The sequence below is a fragment of the Chenopodium quinoa genome, unplaced genomic scaffold, assembly GCF_001683475.1.
Source record: "Chenopodium quinoa cultivar QQ74 unplaced genomic scaffold, ASM168347v1, whole genome shotgun sequence".
Taxonomy (NCBI): Eukaryota; Viridiplantae; Streptophyta; class Magnoliopsida; order Caryophyllales; family Amaranthaceae; genus Chenopodium; species Chenopodium quinoa.
The window spans coordinates 2243942-2268148 of record NW_018744072.1 but is presented as its reverse complement, the minus strand read 5'-3'; the positions used below and the strand labels follow the sequence as shown (position 1 = coordinate 2268148).

At 34.2% G+C, this 24207-nt stretch overlaps 4 protein-coding genes across 4 annotated transcripts; 3 read left to right on the top strand and 1 right to left on the bottom strand.

Moving 5' to 3' along the window:
- The first annotated feature begins 4886 nt into the window (after positions 1-4886).
- On the top strand, positions 4887-5846 carry LOC110691310 (glutathione S-transferase T3-like). Its single transcript, XM_021868233.1, has one exon. The coding sequence runs from the start codon at positions 4887-4889 to the stop codon at positions 5844-5846; it is 960 nt and encodes a 319-aa protein (XP_021723925.1).
- A 546-nt stretch (positions 5847-6392) lies between these two features.
- Positions 6393-6836, top strand: LOC110691309. Its single transcript, XM_021868231.1, has one exon. The coding sequence runs from the start codon at positions 6393-6395 to the stop codon at positions 6834-6836; it is 444 nt and encodes a 147-aa protein (XP_021723923.1).
- Positions 6837-7056: 220 nt separating this feature from the next.
- LOC110691308 lies at positions 7057-7764 on the top strand. Its single transcript, XM_021868230.1, has one exon. It carries the CDS (start codon positions 7057-7059, stop codon positions 7762-7764), a length of 708 nt encoding a protein of 235 aa, XP_021723922.1.
- Positions 7765-13020: 5256 nt separating this feature from the next.
- LOC110691307 lies at positions 13021-22409 on the bottom strand. Its single transcript, XM_021868229.1, has 3 exons — positions 21389-22409; positions 13823-13896; positions 13021-13683 (listed from the first exon to the last, which is right to left on the bottom strand). Exons 1-3 carry the CDS (start codon positions 22407-22409, stop codon positions 13021-13023), a joined length of 1758 nt encoding a protein of 585 aa, XP_021723921.1.
- Between the last annotated feature and the right edge of the window lie 1798 nt (positions 22410-24207).

The following is a 24207-nucleotide window of genomic DNA, read 5'->3' as shown; positions in this document are numbered from 1 at the left end:
CTAATTATGCTTGATATTTTTAGTTGTAGTTCATTATTAACAACTTTTTTAGAATTGTATTTATTATCATTTTCCTTAAAAATTAAATATAAGGTAACAATTTAAATATTTAATAAAAGAGTCAAATACGGAGTATAGTATAATATGGTTTTTTTTTTTAACAAAATCAATTCATTAATAAAAAGCCATACGGCGTCTTCAAATGAAATTTAAATTAACAAATACATAAAATTGAATCAAATAAAAGTTTCCTTTACCAAAGCTACGATCGTTGAAAAAATCTTGCACTGTGGTACATCCCTCGCACACATCGCTGAAAAATGCAGCCTTTTTAAAGAGACGGTCTAACGATTTGTTGTAACCGTAAGGATGATTATTATAAGATTCGCATGAACGCATTTGATAATTCGACAACCGTTGCGATCCCGAACAAAAGTTTACCAACGAATTGATAATAAAGCAAAGGATGATTACTTTTTTTTATAAGCCCTGACACACAAATAAACCCTAACGAAAAACAAACAACTAAACTAACAACTCCACCACAGGGAGACACTCCACCATAGGGGGACTACGAATATCTACACTAATCGTGTAGATTTATTGAAACCTAAAATGCAAAGCTATAGAAAAACAATTAAAGGATCGGAAATAGTCTAATTTCCAAAAAATTAGACTATTTTCGACCTAAACGGCCAAAAATTTATAAATCCTAGAAGAGAAAAGGAGAGAGGAGGGGACGACTAGGTTTTTTTTTTCCTGCCAATAATCATGCGAGTATAGTATAATTAGGTACGAAGTAAGTATCACTCCATGAAGTTCGGTAACATATCATGGTTTTGCTTTTTTTGTTGCACAAACTTCCAATTTGGACTTTCATAATGAAATTGCGATGCTACTGTACACTGGTAGTGGTTAGACACTGCCATGCTAGAAAGCTCAAACTCCTTATTGATCTGAGGTATCTCAATCACTTGACGAAGATGAAAGGAGGAAACTTCCTAATGGCCCAATTATGCGTTAGCCTTTTGTTTGTCTTACTTAATATGGAGTCTAGCTGCACCAGGTTGATCTCCAAGATAAACGGTTGGAGTTGTTTGGAGTTTATCACGTACATGTTTAAGGGGTCGTGTTTTGTTCATCTTATTTTTACTTATTATGAAAAATTAAGATTAAATAAGCTTAGAGCTAATAATTAAGTTCATGAACGGCCATATATAAGAGTACATGATAATTTGAATACACTAAATCAGATAAATTAAGTAATTAAATGAAAAACAAGTGAATAAACGCATCCTTAGTATATTTTTTAAGCTGAAGAGAATGAGTGCTAAAGAGTATAGCTACATTTTTTTTATAGCTACTTTATAATAAGCTGAAATCAATATAATAATAAATTAAACGTAGTACTACTAATCTTAATTCTACCCAACATTACCAGAAACATATGAAGTGAAGACTTCTTTAAACTACCTAATATGAGTACCTCATGGTCAGGCCTAAATCTACCGCAAGTGTAGGGGTTAATTACTGTAAATACAGGGTGAACAAGATATCGTATCTACAAGGAGGTTTACTCAATCACCAAGTTAAGAAACTAAATACTTCGTATTATTTTGACGACGGAAAAATATGAGAAAAATACTACTAAACCTTTAAATAATTAAAGTTGCAAACTAACAAAAACGACAGACAAGTATGAGAAATAGTTCTAGGTTTCGGGTTTCGTCAAATACTCTCTATAATAAAATTATGCTAATTGCAGGGTTGAACAAATATAATATAACAATGATCGAATTTCCAATAGTATGTAATCTCCTCTCCAAAGGTAAAAAAACGTATATTTAAATCAATATATTATGTCTACTCTCATGATCAAACAATTGAAATAAACTCATTAAGAATAGGAATTCAATAAAGACCACCCTAAGTGTATAACTATTCCTAAAATTAAACTACTTGACGTTTGATAATCCCACGAACTAGTATTGAAAGTTCACTCTCGCTAATAAATCAATACCTTTAACATACAATCAATTGGCCAGATTAAAAGTACGAATTAAAACAAGATTATCAAATTGCAATCATATAAATAGAACCCAAACAAAATAATTCAATTCATTGATAAATTGTAAAAGACTACATCCCTAACCTAGAGCAAACAAGTTTAGCCAGACATGAAAATTAAATTCGTTTGATAATGAAAAATCCATAATTGACATACTAACGTCATAAAGTATAGCAATTAGAACAAAATTAATCAATCAAAGAGAAAGAATAAACTCCAATTTCAATTGTTGCTCCTCGAAGTAGCGCGCGGCTGCTCCAATGTTGCTGTTCGGCGTCCTCTTGTCCTCTCCTCTTGCTGTGTTCCTCCTTCGTGGTCTTTATACAGTAGCTTTTATGAGGGTTTTGCTTGGGCTCTTTGTACGGCTGCATCCTCGAATGTTTTGGGGGTTTTAAGTTATTGGGGTTTTCAACCCACTATTACTTCTTTTGCTTTTGTTCAGAGCACTCCCAGCAGTGAGTGAAAAGCCCTCACGAGTAAAAGTTAAGGTGTAAAAAAAAAAACCGAACACCACATCAATGAGAGGAATTTCTCTCATGGTTGAGGGGATTGAAAAACGCTCAAGAGATGAGGAGAAATAAGGATGAACAGTGCACTTGTGGGATCCCCGTAAAACTGACGCCAACGAAAGTGGATTGCTGAGATTGCAGCCAAAACGCGTCATTTTGTGCTTGTTGAGGCCAAAATGACGACGTTTTGGTTGGGATCTCAGAAAAAAAATATTAATTTGCTAGCAATTGACGCGCGTCAGGTCAACCTATGGGGAAGCAACACGCGTCGTTGCCAGTAAATGCAACCAATCAGGAAATTCCCCTTTTTTGCAACGGTAATAATATTTAGAACGGTAATATTGCCATTATAAAAATTTTAAAAAAAAAAAAAATTCACCAACGGCTATAAAAAATTTTCCTCTATAAATAGAGATGCATTTTGATATAATTTCAAAAACCCAAAAAATCTCTTATATTCACTAATTTCCCAATCCTCAATTCTTCTTCTTCTTATTATTATTAATTACGGTTTTCTTTTAAAAAAAATTACTGTTATAATAATTATACTTATAATAATAATTATTATTATTACTATTATTATTATTATTATTATTATTATTATTATTATTATTATTATTATTATCATCTCAAAAACAGATAAAGTCATACAACCTACAACAAATTAGTGGGAAGCCGAGATACAATTTGGGCCCCCACTCCTCTAGCTATAGCAAAGTCTACCCTAGTGAAGATATAAGCTGCAGCACGAGCCCCAATGTCTTGCGTCGTCGAGAACCACTGAACCCGCTTCAGCAACACGACAGCCTCCTTCTCCAATTCCCCAAGCGAAGAAAAGGAGAAGGGAATGAAACCATACCCCATCAGCCGACAACTAGCTTCATACTTCATCCGCTTCCGATGAGCCGCATCAGCCACAACCCGTCCAGGAACAAAGTCCGAAAGCCCTGTCTGTGTCAATGGAGAAGACCCTGTTAAGTCCACACAAACATCGCGACCACGATCCCAAGAATAAAGTAACACATCAGCAGGTCTAAGGGCCCCGTCATTCCCTCCAGACAACCCTATGTCAACCTCCTTTCTTGTCGAGATCCCAGATCTGTAGCAGATATCAACAAGGGTATCCCGGACAATATTATGCCGATGTTTAATACCGACAAGACCAGCACACGACACCGCGTGATCACCGAAAATATCCCCAGGAAAAACCCGAGAACAAGCAGAGCATGGTGTCGAGATAGAGAACAATGCAACACCCATCCTATAGCACAACACACATCGGTAGGTCTTTGGGTTCATCGTCTGACCCAACCCAGAAATAGGGACTGCCCGAAGCCAAGCAGAGGTGTGATCTCCCTGTTGCGATTTCCACAATGCTGATTGTCGAGGAGTCAAAGAATAAGCGGCTTCTGCAGAAGCGGTAACCTTTGTGAAATACATATCTGCCAATTTCTTTATGAGTTTAGGGGCAGCGACCTCACTAGGATTACTCATAATGTCAGACTCCACTATTCCATTAAACAAACTCAACGCATCTCTAAAGGCTCGTCCAAGACCAACAACACCATCATGTCGTAATAGCTGTGTCTGCAACCCAGCAGACTGTAACCGGGAAGCAAGAAAAGCATAATGTCGAATATCACCTGCGGAATAAACACCAAAACCGCCATAAGCAAAAGGCAAGGTGGCAAGCCGCCATTGCCAATCGCCAAACCCAGGCCCTGAAGCAGTAACAATACGCTCCAATGAGGATCTAAGTGCCCCATCGAATGTGCGCTGAGCCGTCTCAAAGGTACTAGGAGGACAAGTACGCAATGCAAAGTATAGCTTAGAAACTCCGGTACAAGCCCTAAGCTACAACAGCTCGCACTGAGGATCATCTATTATTATTATTATTATTATTATTATTATTATTATTATTATTGCTGTTATTATTATTATTATTATTATTGTTGTTGTTGTTGTTGTTGTTGCTGCTGTTTTCATTTTCTGAAAATATAATTTAGTTATTGTTTTTTTTAGTAATTGTTGAATTTCTTACAAATTATTGTTTAAAGATGTATTACTGTACTACTTTATCATCTTATGGATCCTAAAAACCCTGATTTTTCTAATCATTTCTCTTATTTGGGTGATGATTTTAATTTGTCACTAATCCTCGATTTCAGCTGTTCCTACATAGGCTTGGAAACACTTCTTTGCAAAATTCACCACAACAAACACCTCATCAAACTCCTTTCGAAAACGCTACATATGCACCACATTCACCTCTTGTTTATCAAGGGAGCAATTTTGAGTTTGATGATGAAATGGAAGAAACTGTTCCAGACACTCCTCAATACTCTTCACCTCCTCCAAGAGTGTCTGTGAATCAAAACCAACCACTTACAAAAAGAAGTCGAATGCGGTCTGTTGCGGAGGATGAAGCTCTAATTTGTTTGTATCTTCAATTCAGTGAAGATGCAATTGTTGGTACAAACCGAAAAGCAGTTGCGCTATGGCAAAAAATATCTACAGCATATGATCAAGCACAGGCTGAGAAACCCCACATCCTACCGCCAAGACCTTTGAGGAGTTTGGAAAGCCGTTGGAGAAGGATGGAAACTGATTTAATACAATGGAGTAGTTGCTATGACGAAGCTGGAAGGGCAATTGGAAGTGGTTACAACGAAGCAGACCGAATTAATAATGCGAGTAAGTTATTCTATATTTCCTCCAAGCCTACTCCACATAATTTTAATTGTCACCATGGTTGGGAAATGGTTAAAAATGACCCGAAGTGGAGGAAAAAACTGAGGTGGGCGTTGTCAAGAGAGGAAAGATTAGCTTGCGGTGATGCTGTCGAAGATGACAGTAGTGGAAGTGAAAAGCGGTGTAGAACCGAAGATGAACATGTTGTTCCCGTTACCGGTTTCAGTTCTAGGGGTCTTCCTCAACCTGATGGAGTTAAAAAGGCAAAGTCCATGCGTAATAAGGGAAAAGGAGTGGCTTTTGAAGTCTCAAACATTAGTGAGCAAATGCAGCAAAATAATGCAAGTAGGGAAATTGAGGCACAAAAGCGGTTGAAGAAGTTGGATTTCGACATGGAAAGGGAAAGAAGGAAGCAAAAACAAGTAGAGCTTCACCAAAAACAAGTCGAAATTCAAGAGAGAAGGCTCAACTATGAAATGCTGCAAGATCTAATGGCAAAGGGACCGGACCTAACTCCTGATGAAGAGGCTTACAAGGAAGAATTACGTGCACTACTCTATGGTAGAAGGAACATGTAATAATGATCAGCTTAATGTGTTTGCTACTGTTTTATTTAATTAATGTTCAATGTAGTCCTTTTTATTTTAATTAATGTTAAGATGTACTCCTTTTTATTTACATTAATGTGAAATGAATTATGTTTTTTATAACATTAATTATGCAATAAATTATTTACTTTATGAAAATTTTTTATAATAATAATCACATGTACTGGTTAATGACAAATATATAACTCCCAATAAAATCTTCACAGTTTTATGTTGAAGAGTCATATCAACTAAACAGAAGTAATGATAATGATATAGATTATTGAAGAGTCAAATCAACTGTTCAAGTGTCATATATCACATGCATCAATAATTCAATTGCAATTCAGCGTGCAATGACACATCAATTTCATTGCAGAGATTGCAATGATACATGAATTTCAATTCAGAGTTACTCACATGCAAAATCGGAGCAACTTACATGCATTGATAGTCACTTGGACTATATATACATGCATGTGTTATTCTGAACGAAAAGAATCCCAAACAAACCAACTATCAAACCATAACCAAAACATGTCTTTCATTTCCTCCACCTCAAGCTCTAGTTCTTCTAATTTCTCAAATAACGTTGAATTTGATCGGTTAGTTGATGATTATGCTGCTAACCACCTACCTCATATTTTAATTCCCCAACACTCATCACAAGAATCCCAGCTTAATAATGATATAGCAAATCCCCCGAAGCCTAAAAGGGATAGGGAAAGAGAAAAAGGGCATGTGCAACTATATAACGATTATTTTGCGAGTAATGCAGTGTATAACGACAACCAATTCCGCCGTAGATTTCGTATGCGAAGATCTTTGTTCTGTCGCATTATGAATAAGGTGGTTGAAGGGGATCAATTCTTCCAACAACGTCGGAATGCAACTGGAAAGATTGGTTTATCACCGTTGCAGAAATGCACCGCTGCAATAAGAATGTTAGCGTATGGCGTAGCCCCCGATGTCGTGGATTGAATATCTAGTATCGGCCAAACAACCTCAAGGAATGCATTGCAACATTTTTGTCAGGGGGTTATTTCACAATTTGAAAGTGAATATCTACGTAAACCTACAGATGAAGATCTAAGGAGAATCCTTCACCAAAATGAATTGCGTGGGTTTCCCGGCATGATTGGTAGTATAGACTGCATGCATTGGGAGTGGAAGAATTGTCCTACGGCTTGGAAAGCACAGTATGCTGGTCGTAGCAAAACTGCAACCCTCATTCTTGAAGTCGTTGCTGTTCAGGATTTATGGATTTGGCATGCGTTCTTTGGAATGTCTGGCTCATATAATGATCTTAATGTCCTTTACCTTTGATGATGTTTTACAAGGTTGTACACCACCAATAAATTTTTGGGTAAACGGACATCAATATGAGTTGGCCTACTACTTGGCAGATGGGATTTACCCGAGATGGCCAACTTTTGTACAAGGTATAACACATCCTCAAGTTCAAAAAGACAAGTTGTTTGCTCATCAACAAGCAGCAGTTCGGAAAGACGTTGAACGGGCTTTCGGAGTTTTACAAGCCAGGTTTGCTATACTACGACAACCATCACTTGCATACGACGAAGATATTCTTTGTGACATTATGAAAGCCTGTATAATAATGCACAACATGATCGTTGAGGATGAACGACACAACTACACACGTGCAGATGTTTTGAGACGATACTACGAAGAAGATCGACCACAACGTACAACAGCGCGACCAGGACCGAGCACAAGTACCACAGTGAATAACAACGAGCCATTTGAATTCGACGTCGGGCGACCACCCAACATTAACGCGTACTTTCAAAGGAGGATTGCCCTTCGTGATAGAGAAATTCATTCGTCTCTCAAACAAGATTTAGTAGAACACATATGGCAGAACTTTCGTCATAACACGGCCGAATAAGCAAATTTGTAGTTTGTAATCGTATCGTTTTTAGGTTTTAATACTCGTGTTCGTGTATTAGTTTAAGCCAAACAACTTTTTTTAAGTTCGTAACCGTACTGTTTTTATTATCCGATGTATTTGTATTGTCGTTTATGTGTTCATTTCAAGAATGCGCTTCTAATTAATCGTTTAAGTTAAAAAAAAAACATCTTTCGTAGAATCTATAATTGCTATTATTTGCTTTAGTTATTATATTCTAATTAAAACGTTAAATAAAAAATTACATTGTAAATGGTATATTCAGAAATTTTAACCGTAAATAATTGAATAAATAAAAAATTTACAAAAAAAAAATTACAAAAAAAAATAAAAAATTATTAATAATTATTACAGTATAATTAAAATGTAATTATAAAAATAAAATATTACATATTTTTAATTGTATTGGAAAGTTACATATGTAGTATAAACATTATTAAAAAAAAGAGAAAAAAAAGGTGATGTGTATTATGGTGGGGTATAGTAAATAGGGGAGGATAAAGTGATGAGGAGTTTTTTTTTTTTTTGAGCATTGGTGTAGTAAAAAAAACCTCTCATGAGAGGAATTGGATGGGAAGAGTGAGAAAGTGGGTAGAGAGAGATTGAGGGGTTTGTTTTCTCCTCATCGATGATAGTGGTCTTAATTAGAAGTTAGTGGGTCTTTGTACGCATATTCTTAAATGCACCCTAGTTTGCTGCACCACTTTATAAATACCCCCTTTTATACACCAAACACGCATATATATACTATGTACTACTGGAGTACTGGTATATATTACTTCATCTTTTTCCTATTCTATTTCTTTCCTTATTTCTTAATTTTTTCTCTTTTTTCCAAATTTTTTACTTAATTCATAATTTTGGTTAAAATTTTCTCTCTCCACTGTGTTTGGCATTATCTTCTTCTTTTAAGATTTTCTCTCTCCTCCATTTTTTGTATTTTCGTTGATTCGTGATGGATTTAATTGGAATCTTGAAGAGATTGTTGATATAAGTTAGTTTATATTATTGATTTGTAATTTGGTTTAATTGGTTATATTTTCTAAATTTGTGATTGATATTGCATATATAATTTTTGGGTAATTTGCCAATTTGTAATAGGTGATGAACACAAATTGAATGTAGGACTTTTCTCTTTACTTTTCATTCCTATAATAATTTTAATCAAAATTTTCATCAAAATTTCGATCATAATTTTCATCAAATTTTATTCTCCTTTGTTTTTCCTCTTTCGTTCTTCATTTTCTCTCTCCTCTGTTTTCTTTATTTTTCTCTTTTGTTTCACTTTTTCGATTGATTTTGTTGCTTACTATGGAATTAGTTGTTATTCCTTAAGAGATCCTCAATGCAGGTTAGTGTTTTGTTTTGTTGATTGTAATTAGGTTTTTTTTAAGGTTATATTCAATTGTAATTGTATTTTGTTTAATTTCTATCAATTTGATCTATGTATGAATTTCGATTTTTTGTGGTGATTTTGTAATGAATTTTGATCAATTTGATTAGGTTTGTGAACATGCAATTCATATAAATTGAATTTACGGCCTTTAATTATGAACATAAGAAAAATGAAGAAATAAAAAATAAAATGATTATGAAACATACGCATTTTAAGTATTAAAAATATGAACATATGCACTAAAAATATGAATACATGCATTTTCGAAAATGAACATACGCATTCAAAAAATGAGCCAATGCATTTTAGAAGGTGAACATATACATAAAAAAAAATATGAACATATGGATTTTAGAAAGTGAACATATGCATTTCATAAAGTTTACATAAGCAGTTCAGAAAGTTTACAAAAGGATTCAAAATATGAACATAAGCATTTAAGAACGAAAGTGAACATATGCATAACAAATATGAACATATACACTTCAGAAAGTGAACATAAGCATTCAAAATATGAATATAAGCATAAACAGACAAAATGAGAATAATTTATGAACATTAAGAATATTTATCATATGAACAACAAATAATAATATTATGAACATTTCAAAATAGTTTATGAACATAAGGTATCCGTTTGATTTCACTAATTTTTTTTAACAATTTCAATAAAAATTTCGAACAACAGAGTATCGAACAATATTCAAACAAAATTAAGTGATATTCATATAAATTCAAACAAAAATATAGTGATATTCATATAAATTCAAACAAAATTAAGTGAAATTTACATAAAATTACCTTTTTTGGGAGAATCCGTTTGATTTTTGTCTCATCTCAAATATCCATGGTTGTTTTGGAGGAGAGAGAGTGAATTGTGTTTGATTGTAAGAGAGAGAAAATCAAAGAGATGAGTAATAAATTTCAGAAATTTAAGTCTGAGAGTGACGATTTTGTTTTTTAAAATTACATTGTAAAAATATAAAAATAGCTGTTGGAATTGACGTTTTGTATAAACGACAATTGGGTGGGCTGCATTTTAAAGATATGTTCAGAATTTTTAGTGGGCTCGTTTTGATTTGGGGTTTTTTTTTTAATGGGGCACGTTTGAAATTGGGCTTGTGGGATAGTGTTGCAGCTAAAATAGCTGTATAAGGGTGTAGCTTAGACCAATTGGTCTTTGTATTCTAGCTGAAGTGTTGCACTTGGGCCTTGTGAGATGCCTGACGTTCATGTGATAGCAAGGTTTGGAAAATAATAAGTTTCCACAATAATCTAATTTCCACCTACAAGTAAACATAGAATAGGCACATGAACTTCATGAACTAATTTTAACGAAAAATAAGTGACAGAGTGTAAGTAGCTAAAGGAATGTATGAACATATCAAATTAATAATTTTATAGCTTTGTAAAGGCATAAAATATTAGACTTTTAAATTATCTGATACAAACTATTTTTTTATAATTATTCACACACTTCTCTATAAAAGCCTATAAAATTGTACCAAAAATAGTAATATAAAGAGATATTAAGTACATAAAATAGTGACTTATCAACTCCCCCACACTTAAGATTTGCTAGTCTTCGAGCAAATAATAATCAATCATATAAAGAATTTCAAATTCAATTTCATTCCAACATTAGTATATTGTCACAATCAACAAGAATGGATCAAGTGTGATACGAAACAAAAATTAGCACCCTCATTAACCAATCATTCTTACCGCTTCTTTCCCCCATATTTGAATCCACCCTAGGGATGCTCAACCATTTTAGCTCATGCCTCTCTTCCGTTTGATGACCCTCGTCAAGACTTGCATAAAATCTAACCTTCCACCATTTGTAGACCAATAGTGCACAAAGATCAAAAGGACTTTTATATGGTTGTAATGAGGCTAGGGTTAAGGGTGTTAATATTTAGGAATGTAGTGGTAAAAATGCCAAGCTAAAAGAGTAGTACACAACCTTTAGAAATAGAGATCATATTCAACTCTTACTAATATATCATCACCGTACTCCAATTTTTAAACTATAACCCCCTTTTTTCATCATACATTCATCATTTTCAAACAATTTCAATCGTACAATATTTTTGTTTTCTTTTTTCAACTTTTTTTTTTGTTTTTTTTTTCGACCCTTCTTTTCATTTTTTTTCTTTCAGGGCTCATTTTTTTTTCTTTTGATTTCTTTCTCGTGTGTTCAATTTTTATTTTTTTTCTCCTTCCCTTTTCTATTACAAAACTTACGACATAAATCAATAATAACATCACTCCTTTTAGCAAGGCATAGGTAAAGGTCATAAGCTTGTAATGTAGGATTAGCCAAAAGAGGATATTACGGCACAACAAAACTAAGCAACAGGGAAAATGTAAAAGAAAAAAAAAATATGAGTGAGCCTAAATTCTGAAGGTTCTAATCATGAAAGAAAAATAATTTATCATTTCTCACACACCTTGGACTTTGATCTCAGGAAGCTAGAATGTAAGTCCCAATTTAAGCAATCAAGAACAAGGATAAATACGTAGATAATTGAGTCTTACGAGGTTCGTGGCCCTCCTTTCGGGATTCAACGCATAAGGGAAAAGCAATCCTTCTTACTACAAACAATGTCAATGAAGGACTTATGCTATCTTTACATATCATGTATTTTTTTCTTATTGATCCAAAATAAGTCAATTAGTGACAATCAAAACAAAACTTTTTTTTTTTTTCATGAAAATTCTGCAGAAAATTTTGCAGCGCTTCCCCTAAAATAGGCATATATCAAAAAAAATAACCAAGTGAAAACCTGCACAAAATCCAGCCATGTTTCATACATGGTAACACAAAGAAACCGAACTATAAATTTAAAACACAAAAGGCAATTGCAGAAAATTTCTAAGTCCTCTCCCCCACACTTAAGGACAAACATTGTCCTCAATGTTATAACCAAAAATGAAGAGCAGAAAGTAGGAGTAAAGATAGCGGCAAAGAACAAAAAGGAAACAAAAGGCATGGAAAGAGACAACCTGATGGAAATTGTAGCTTGGTATTTGCAGCATTCAAAGCTCAGCAACACGAGTTAAGTACAAGAGGAATAGCTGTTAAAACTGACTGGCACCACCTGACGCATAACAACTACTTCCCTGAAGCAGCATATCCCATCAAGTACTGATTATTGCTAGCAAAAGAGTTACTCTCTTCTCTTCAATTAGAATTGAAGTGTCCAGCTCACCATCTTCATTAAATTCTGAACAGCAAAGGGAAACAGAAAAAGAGACAGAAAAAACAAAATAGGAACGAGAGAAAACAAAACATAAATCAAAAAGGAAAAGGAAAAGAGCTTGGGTTGCCTCCCAAGTAGCGCGTGTTTTAAGTCACGAGCGTGACTATCATGGTGCTTATTCTTTAGTAGGTTCTTCTAAGGAGTAAGTCACTCCTGTAGGCACCATCTCATCAACCAAGTACGGTTTAAGTCATTGACCATTCACCTTGAAAACATTAGAGTTTCCTTGTATTTCAACTGCACCATATGGATAAACTTTCACAACAGTAAATGGGACAGACCATCTTGATCGCAACTTTCCTAGGAACAATTTCAAACTTGAGTTAAAGAGTAAAACTTTCTGTCTCACTTCAAAAGTTTTATGGTTAATGTGCTTATCGTGCCAAAGTTTAATTTTCTATTTATATGTTTTAGCACTCTCATAAGCATCTAACCTAAACTCTTCTAATTCACTCAATCGTAGCAATCTCTTAGCCCCAGTAGTCTTAAGGTTCATGTTTAACTCCCTTATTGCCCAAAATGCCTAATGCTCTATTTCTACAGGAAGATGGCAAGATTTTCCATAAACTAGCCTTAAGGAGACATGCCTAAAGATGTTTTAAAGGTTGTCCTATATGCCCATAAAGAATCATCAATCTTATTAGCCCAATCCTTCCTAGAAATATTCATGGTTTTCTCTAGAATTTGCTTTAACTCTCTATTAGCAAGCTCTACTTGACCATTGGTTTGAGGATAATAAGCTAACGCAACTTTATGTTTAAACACATACTTTCTTAAAAGAGAATCAAGCGGCTTATTACAAAAATAAGAGCCTCCATCACTTAAAATCGCTCTAGGAACACCAAATCTAGAAAAAATATTCTTTTTAAGAAATTTCATAACAACTTTTGAATCATCAGTATGAGTAGCTATAGCTTCTACCCATTTAGAAACATAATCAACAACAACTAAAATATATCTATTGTTATGAGAAGAGGGAAAAGGACCCATAAAATCAATTCCCCACACATCAAACAACTCAACTTCAGGCATAATATTCATAGGCATTTCATTTCTTTTAGATATGTTACCTACTCGTTGACATCTATCACATTTGCTAACATAGTCTCTAGCATCTTTATACATAGTTGGCCAATAAAAACCAGATTGCCAAACTTTAACTATTGTCTTATTTGTACTGAAATAACCACCACATTCTAAAGAAATGACAATGAAACAGTATATTATGAAATTCTTCTTCAAGCACACATTTTCTAATTAAACTATCAGCACAAAATTTATACAACAAAGGCTCTTCCCAAAAATAATGTTTAGCATCCCACAAAAATTTCTTTTTCTGATGATAGCTTAAATTTGAAGGAATTATACTACTTACCAGATAGTTTACTAAATCAGTATACCAAGGAATACTAGCAATAGCCAACAATTGTTCATCAGGAAATGTATCATCTATAAGTATTTCAGAATTATTATCAATTTCCAATCTAGATAAGTGTTCTGCAACAGGATTTTCAATGCCTTTTTTATCTTTAATTTCTAAATTAAAATCTTATAGTAAAAGAATCCAACGAATTAGTCTAGGCTTAGGTTCCTCTTTACTTAACAAGTATTTTAAAGCAGAGTGATTTGTGAAAACAATTACTTTAGACCCTATAAGATAAGACCTAAATTTATCCATGGCAAACACAACAGCAAGCGTTTCTTTTTCAGTAGTTGTGTAATTTAATTGAGCATCATTGAGCATTTTGCTAGCATAATAAATTACATGCAACTTTCTATCTTTTCTTTGTCATAAAACAACACCAAGAGCATAATTACAAACACCACATATTATTAGCTCAAAAGGGAAATTCCAATCAGGAGCTATCACAATAGGTGCTGAAGTTAACTCTTGCTTTAATTTGTTAAATGCATGCAGACATTCAGAGTTAAAATCAAAGGGAGCATCTTTGTTTAACAAATCACATAAGGGTTTAGAGATCTTAGAAAAATCTTTAATGAAGCATCTGTAATAATCCGCATGGCATAGGAAACTTCTAATTCCCTTAACATTAATAGGAGGTGGGAGTTTTTCAATTACTTCGATTTGTTTTTGCACGATCTACCTCAATTTTCCTTTTGCAAAAATTTTATGCCAAAGTACTATGCCTTCTTGTACCATGAAATGACAATTTTCCCAATTTAAAACTAAATCAGTCTTTTCACAACGTTGCAAAATCAGAGAAAGGTTAGCTAGACAATTATCAAAAGATGATCTAAAAACAGAAAAATCATCCATAAACACTTCCATAATTTATTCTATATAATCAGAAAAAATAGACATCATACAACGCTGAAAAGTAGCGGGAGCATTACATAAACCAAAAGGCATTCGACGAAAAGCAAATGTACCATGCATAAGGACAGGTAAAGATAGTCTTTTCCTGATCATTAGGAGCAATGAGAATTTGATTAAAACCAGAATATCCATCAAGAAATTAAACAATAATAGTCATGATCAGCAACTCTCTCTTACATTTGATCTAAGAATGGAAAAGGAAATGATCTTTTCAAGCTACACTATTAAGTTTTCTATAATCTATGCAAACTCTCCAACCAGTCGCTGTTCTGGTAGGGATTAGTTCATTATTATCATTAGGCACAATAGTCATTCCACCTTTTTTAGGTACCACTTGTACAGAATTAATCCAAGTACTATCAGAAATAGGATAAATTATTCCTACATCTAACCATTTTAAAACTTCTTTCTTAACTACTTCTTGCATGTTAGGGTTTAATCTTCCACTAGTAGAAAAAATGAAATAGGCACCGTACTTTTCGCATCAGTTCTTGAAAACCGGTGTTAAAATAAATGGGCGAGATTGGGAAAAAGACTTTTTGCACCGGTTCCTATTAAACCGGTGAGAAATTATCTTTTTCGCACCGGTTCAAACCGGTGCGAATTAAGAAAGAGAAAAAAAAGGGGAGAAAGGGATTTCGCACCGATTCAAACCAAACCGGTGCGAAATAGTGTTTTAGCACCGGTTCAAACCGGTGCGAAATAAAAAAAAATCGGTCTTCTTCATTTTCTGTTTTCCCTCTCGTTTTCGCCCTTCTTCTTTCTTTCTTTCTTTCCCCCTGCTTTTCATTTTCTGTTCCCTCTCGTTTTCGCCCTTCTCTTAGCTTCGACCACCTCTGAAGTTTCACCTTTCTCCATATCTCGCTCTCCTCCATTACGCGTGCTCGTAGTTCTCCATTGAAGCGCATTTTGAGCTTTGTCCATATCACTCCTCCATTACGCGTACTTTTAATTCTCCATTGAAGCAAATTCTGAGCTTTCTCATCTCCATTGAAGCAGCTTCGAGGTAAGAATTTGTTTTTGTCCTTTTTAGATTATCGAGTTCAGTTTTCGCAATCTAGAGTTTGTCGTTAATTTCATTTTAGAATTCAGTATATAGTTCTTGTAATCTAGGGTTAGTTTACTACCGCATAAACTTGTTGCGCATTGAGTTATTGCCTTGTTGTGAGCTTGCAAATTTTTTATGGGTATTACGTGTTTTAGTGGTTGGGCTGCGGTGGTATTTGGTGGATGAATTGCGGGTTGTGAGGGAACAGGGGAGTTTGGTGAGATGTGGCAGGTGTGGACAAATTACAGAGTATGGCTGATATGTTTTGGGTGGGATTGGTTGATTGGTGAATGGTGAAGCAGGGGCTGCTGGTTTTGTTCGGTGAGTGTGGCTGCAACAGCTCCCCACCACTACCACACCAGACACCACCTCACCACCCCTTCCCCTTTCCCCACCTGCCTTTCCCAGTTTCCCTACCCACCTCTCCTTCCCATCCGTCGCCCCCTCGAACTAAAAGCCCACCCCTCGTCCAAACCTGCAACCTCAATTCGGCCAGCCTCCTTCCCCACCGCAACCCTCTTAATTTCGATTTGGGTTTTCTGGGTTTGGGTTTCACTTTTGGGTTTTCTGGGTTTGAATTTCTTTTAGGTAGTCAATGGGGAGGCAGTTTCGTGGGGGGTTTAGGGGTTTCGTGGGTGGTTAGGGTGGCTGCGGTGGTCGATTTTTGGGTAACGGGTGGTCACACAAAACCCGAACCCCTATACACAAAACCGAGGAAAGGAATTGAGACAAATAAAATAAAATAAATAATAAAATGAAACTAAATTTGCAAAGCCATAAAAAATTTTCGATTGACAGACATGATAGATTGATACTTTTGATAGTTAATAGTTTCCAATTGACAAATGATAGTTCATACTTACTAACTTTTGTTTTTTGTTCTGTTTTTTCTTTTTGTTTTTTTATAGATTCACATGTGAATTGAAGCACAAGTTTAGCTTGAAGACTACATACTTAGCTCAAGTGGGAAGTTAGAAAGAATACATCCATTGTACTTGCTATAGTGGTATGAATTATAAACTTTTCTAATCTATATTTCTTTTTCTTTATTCATTTAATAAAAGCTTTTTCATGCTATTACAACTTGTGTATTGTTTAATGATAAATAAATACAACAATATATAAACTGCTTGCATCATCATATGCCTAGGTACCCGTTCAAGGCTTTCTCATTAGGAGAAAGTCTTGAATAGTCCTAACAGGATAAAGTCGTATCACCTGATCAAAAGTAATTCCTAAAACCACTAACTAAAATAGATAGGGAAGTAGGGTCGAATCCACAGGAAAACAAGTCTTTCTATTCCTAATCAATTAATATAATCTAAATTATCAAGTAGCAAATAGGATTTTATATCAATTAATCTAAGGGAAATAATTAAACTAAAACAAGTTGAATAAAGGAGGAAAACAATAATAAAAGGCCTAGGGTATAGGTTCACCAATAAATAATATTCCAGGGTAAAACATAACAATCAATTATCAATGCATAAATTAATCAGATCATAAAGGGCTTTCGCTACGTATTACAATCACATAATTAATCTACCGGCATTAAATCGCATCTCTCGAATCTTGACTTAACCATTTATAAATTAACCTGCCTATTGAAACTAAGCCTAAACATCAATTCTCATCTCTCGAATATCGAATTAATATTGCATAACTCATACAACTAAACCAGGCCTAATCTAATTGCATAGCATTAAATCAATCGATAGGAAATCAATCAAACATTGACAATCAACAATAATAAACTACCCCTTCATATTATTTATGGATCCCCACAATCCTAGAAATAAAACTACTCACACATATTTAAATCTAAACTAAGCAAAGCAAATAAATCAAGCATGGTTAAAATCAATAAGCAATTAAATAAAACAATTAAATAAAGCATAATAGAAATAATAATAAAAGACTAAACATGAAAACAATAATTAAACAACAGTAAACAGAAGTATTTTAATACTAAATCAATAAACGTACAACTAAAACTAATGAAAAAAAACTAAACTAAAACTAAAACTAAAACTATTACTACCCCCCTCTGAACCTACGTACTACTATTGTTTTTATAAAACAATGAAGAGGAGTTTTAGAGGAAGTCAACTATTACTCCCAGTCTCCCACTAAAACTAATAGTACTACTCCTAAACCGACATCACCAATCATCAACAACAGGAGCAAGCAATCAGGCCCAAGAATGCATAAGCCCAATAGCTGAAGTAGCCTAGCGCTGATATCCGCCCATTTGAGTGATCTTCAAATCTGATTTAATTATTGGGCTCTTCTCCATATTCAAGTATTAGACTACCAACAAAATTAGTATCCAAACGAACCGAGCCCTTAATCACAAAACCAAATTTAATTAGCTCAATCTTGGGTTTCAAATATACGGTCATAAAATACGATCCGACTCCAATATCTTCAGTGGTCTAATAAGACCGGAAATTGTCATAACTCTGCAAATTCCTACAAAATAATACCAACTCTACAAAAACACTAGAAAACGTATATTAGTAATAAAAATAGCTCCGCAGAGCTTAAATAAGCACAAATATGACCGTGGGACGGGAAATAAAAATATATATAAAATAGACTCATCAAGTCCCCGGCTGGGACTGTTCTTGAACGTTTACTCTCACTTAGGTGGTGAATGTATGTCTTTTTTTTCGATTTTAAGGAACATCTTGGCTTATCATTTCCTCACCCTGTTCTCTAGGTACATATGTGGGTAAGTAATTATCTACATCGTGTACTTGGAGAACCGGGGGGAAATGCTGCCGGATTTTCCTTAAAATTGGAAAGCGACATACATTCACTAGTGAGATTACACGTTCAAGGATGGGTTAGGTTGGAGCGATAAGGACCCTTTGGAAGCATATATGCATTTTTTGAGAGGTTCATCTATGCAAGCTACTCCAATTGTTGCAGACACGGTCCTTCAACCGCTCTCTAAAGATTTAACTTATCTACACAACCGTGTTAGTATGTTGTCTAGTGACACTCCCATTGAAGTTTCACTACCTAAGGCATTGTTCCACTATGATGACGATGTAATTGCATGGCTCAACAAAGAAGATGTGAAGGAATTTCTAAGTGGTTTGATGCTTAACATTTCCCTCATTCAAACATTCATGAGGTAATTCAAGCCACTCAAATTATGTTATTCAGATTAGTGGTGATTGTCGTTTATAATTCCATTAATATTCTATTATCATGCATGTAGAGCACTATAGGAGCACTTACATGACATTGATTCTCCGTGTCAAGTTGGGTGGTTATGCCCCGAGCAGATCTCCACTACTAGAATGACGTGTTGAATTATGTTAAATGGAGTATCAAGGAATCAGTGCATGCGGGAGACAAGTTCATATTCGCCCCATGTTATGAGGAGTACGTCTAACTATGTCAAATTCATTTGTTTCCCCTGATTAAATGTTGTACATGGCTAATTATTGATTTGTTTGTCTATTGTGAATTTATGTAGTTTGCATTGGACCCTATTGGTGATTTGTGTTTCCAGTAACACAATCTTCCTTTTTGATTCAGCTCGATTGCCTCATCCAAAAAAACTCCTCGTGAAGTCCATACTACAAAAGTAAATAAAGCTACCTAGTGTTAATTATCATTACCCAACTCATTTATTAGTCATACTAATCAAATTTGAACTTACTTTTCTACAGTGCTATGAAGAAGATAAATTGTCGAGCTCCTTAAGGTCCCACATGGAAATCCCCGATGGTAATGCCACATGATGTTGTGATTTTCGTAATAAACAATGCGTAAAATGTTACTAATTTGCTATGCATGTTTGATTCATGTACTTTGTTCCTATGCTAGTGCACACAACAAGATAACGGAGTTGATTGTGGCCTATACGTGATGAGATTCATGTTTAACATAGTGAGTCGTTGTACAGACACACTACAGCTTGATGAGGTATGCCATTGACTTAGTTTATTTGCTCTTAACATGTGATTTGACAAGAAATGTAGGAAATAGGCATCCTAGTAGTCATATAGGCCTTATTTAGGCCATTTTGGATCAAAATGCGTCCTAAAACACTTGAATTTCTCTTTTCATGTGATTTCAAGCCTTAGCCGCCTATAACAAAGTAATAATGACATGTTATGAAAAAGAATGAGTTGATTTGACAAGAAATGTAGGAAATAGGCATCCTAGTAGTCATATAGGCCTTATTTGGGCCATTTTGGATCAAAATGCGTCATAAAATACTTGAATTGCTCTTTTCATGTGATTTCAAGTCTTAGCCGCCTATAACAAAGTAATAATGACATGTTATGAGAAAGAATGAGTTGATTTGACAAGAAATGTAGGAAATAGGCATCCTAGTAGTCATATAGGCCTTATTTGGGCCATTTTGGAGGAAAATGCATCCTAAAACCCTTGAATTGCTCTTTTCATGTGATTTCAAGCCTTAGCCGCTTATAACTAAGTAATAATGACATGTTATGAGTAAGAATTAGTTGATTTGATAAGAAATGTAGGAAATAGGCATCCTAGTAGTCATATAGGCCTTATTTGGGCCATTTTGGAGGAAAATGCGTCCTAAAACCCTTGAATTGCTCTTTTCATGTGATTTCAAGCCTTAGTTGCCTGTAACTAAGTAATATTGACATGTTATGAGAAAGAATGAGTTGATTTGATAAGAATTGTAGAAAATAGGGGAAGTAGTAGTCATATAGGCCTAAGTAATAAATTTTTGCCTAACTGAACTTGTAAATGTATTTTACATGCATAACCTAAGTAATTGATTCTAACATACTTTTTGTTTATTCCATGTTTTGCAAGGTACAAAAGGGAGGTCCGTTGACGAGCAAGGAACTTAATGAAGTTCGAGACATGTTGGCGACTTTCATCACATTTAATTTGTAAATGTCATTTCTATTTGAACTGTTAACTACATTATTGATTAGTATTATTTGTAAATATGACACTTTTTTTTTGTTGAGGAATTGTAAATATGACACTTCATTGTATTGCATTAGAGATTATTAATTAATATCTATATATTGTTGTTATTACTTCAATTTAGAAATTATTATTACTATTACTATTATTATTATTATTAGTATTATTTATAATATTATAATAATAATTATTATTATTATTGTTATTATAATATATAATAATGGTAGAATTAATGCAGGATGTACAGGTTTTATTATTATTATTAGTATTAATATTATTATTTATTGCAAAAAAAAAAAGCAGTTATTGGCACGGGTTCACAACTAGAACCGGTGCGAAAAGTATATATAAAAAAAAGGCGCGCCAGGACTTTTCGCACCGGTTTACAGCAAGAACCGGTGCGAAAAGTTTTTTTAAAAATTTTTTTGGGGAATTTTTCGCACCGGTTCAAAACCGGTGCGAAAAGTCTTGGGTTTTGGCATCCCTCAAATCAGAACCGGTCCAAAACCGGTGCTAAATGGGGGTTTTGAACCGGTGCTAATTACCAATTTTCGCCTAGTGTTCTTTGATTTTGAACAATAGGTTTATAATCTTCTTCTAGCAAAATTAATTATGCATACAAACAGATGGGCTTATTCCAATAAGATCAAAAATAGTCCAACCAATTGCTTTCTTTCTTTCCCTTAAGACACGCAAAAGTTTATCTAATTGTTCATTAGATAGTGAAGCATTTACAATAACAGGCAAGGAATCATTTTCACCCAGAAAAGCATATTTTAAATGTGATGGCAAAGGCTTTAATTCTAAAGTAGGTGCTTGCACACTAGAGGGAGGAGGAAGAGGATTACCTTTCTCGAGTTTCTTAAAATGATTACCTCTTTTCTTCCATGGAGGGCATGCCTCTATAGCATTGGCTATTTCCAGCACCTCAACATCATCATTATGGGATGTACCTGCACTTGTTAGGCACATTTCAAGGGTATCTTTAGAAATAGAATCAATCATTTCTCTATTTAATTCATCAAGCACATCAACTCTAAACACATGGTCAGTAAAGGAAGGGTATTTAGCAGATTGAAACAAATTGAATTGTACCTCTTCTTCACCAATTTTAAAAGTTAACATGCCATTTTTAACATCAATTATAGTACCAGCTGTAGCTAAAAATGGTCTCCCAAGAATAATAGACACGTCAACATCCTCGTCCATATCAAGAATAACAAAATCAACAAGTATAATAAATTTACCAACTTTCATTAGCACGTTTTCTACTACTCCTAGAGGATATTTAACAGACCTATCAGCAAGTTGCAATGAAATAGTAGTGCATTTTAAATCATTCAAACCAAGCTTCTTGTAAATAGACAATGGCATGAGAGAAACACTTGCACCTGAGTCACATAAAGCTTTAGAAAAATTAACATCACCAAGAGTGCAAGGAATAGAAAAACTGTCAGGATCTTTTAATTTAGGAGGAAGCTTATTCTGAATTACAGCTTTACATTCTTCACTCAAAGCAATAGTTTCATAATCCTCTAATTTCCACTTTTTAGACATGATTTCTTTAAGAAATTTAGAATATGAAGGAATTTGCATCAATGCATCAGCAAACGGAATATTAACTTGCAATTGCTTAAACATTTTAAGAAATTTTTCAAATTGATGATCCACTTTATTCTACTCTTTGGGGAAAAGGAATGGGAGGTACATAAGGCTTAACAGGAACAGGAATAGGATTAGAATCATCACCCTCTAGTTTAGGTTGCTTTTCAGGTTCAATTTCAGCATTTTCATCAATTACTTCTTTAGCCTTGGCTTCAACAGTTATATCATCAAGGGTTTTACCACTTCTTAAGGTGACAACTTTGCATTGCTCTTTAGGGTTAACCTCAGTTTTACTAGGCAGACTTCCTTGGTTTCTAGAATTAATAGCATTCGCCAATTGGCCTAGCTGAACTTGAATTTGCTAATTGATCAACCTTATTTTCCAATTTTATAATTCTCTCAAAAGTAGCATTAGCAAGTTTTTCAATAGCTAATTCCCATGAAGGTCTCTCTTGTTGTGGTTGTTGTTGTCTTTGTGGGAAACCAGGTGGATTTTATGGTCTAAGGTTACTACCTTGGTTTCCTTAATCTCTCCAAGAAAAATTAGGATGGTTCTTCCAGCCAGGGTTATAAGTATTAGAATAGGGGTCATTTTGTGATCGATTATGATTAGAAACAAATTTAGCTTGTTCAAAATTAGGACAATCATTACTAGTATGTGCACCCCCACAATTATCACAAGATAAATCAGGACTAGAAATAGGACTAACATTACTCATTTTACTGAAAATTTTAGTCAAATTATCAACCTTAGCATTTAACATGTTAATACCATCCACATCATACATCCTTGTACTCTTTTTAGCAATAGATCTTTCACTAGAACAGCTATAATTATTAAAAGCAAGTTCTTCTAATAACTTATTAGCTTCTTCAGTAGTCTTACTCATTAAAGCACCACCTGCTGCAGCATCTATAGTACTTCTAATAGAGTGATTTAAGCCAAAAAAAAGTTTGCACAAGTAGCCAATCAAGTATTCCATGGTGAGGACATTGATGTTGAAAATCTTTAAACCTTTCCCAAGACTCATCATAAAATGACTCTAAATCATTTTGAGTGAAATTAGTAATATCATTACGCAATTTAGCCGTTTTACCAAGTGGGAAAAATTTATTCAGAAAAGCTTGAGACAAAGAGGTCCAAGTAGTGAAAGGATCAGATGATTTAGAAGATGACCATTTTCTTGCCTTATCTCTTAGTGAAAACGAAAACAACCTAAGTCTAATAGCATCTTCACTAACCCCATTTACCTTAATAATATCACATTTTTAAAGAAAATTAACTAAATGTTCTAATGGACATTCAATGGGTGATCCCCCAAACTGATCTTGCTGGACTATATGAATTAAAGCAGGCTTAAGTTCAAAATTATTAGCTTGAATAGAAAGTCTTACTATACTTGCAGAGGTTGAACTAGCATCAGGCATTGCATATTCACGTAACATCTTTGCTGGTGGTTCTACCATATTTTCAGCAAAGATGTTACGTGAATAGGAATTCAATAAAGACCACCCCAAGTGTATAACTATTACTAAAATTATACTGCTTGACGTTTGATAATCCCACGAACTAGTATTGAAAGTTCACTCCTGCTAATAAATCAATACCTTTAACATACAATCAATTGGCCAGATTAAAAGTACGAATTAAAACAAGATTATCAAATTGCAATCATATAAATAGAACCCAAACAAAATAATTCAATTCATTGATAAATTGTAAGAGACTACATCCCTAACCTAGAACAAAAAAGTTTAGCCAGACATGGAAATTAAGAGAACACCCAATTCGTTTGATAATGAAAAATCCATAATTGACATACTAACGTCACAA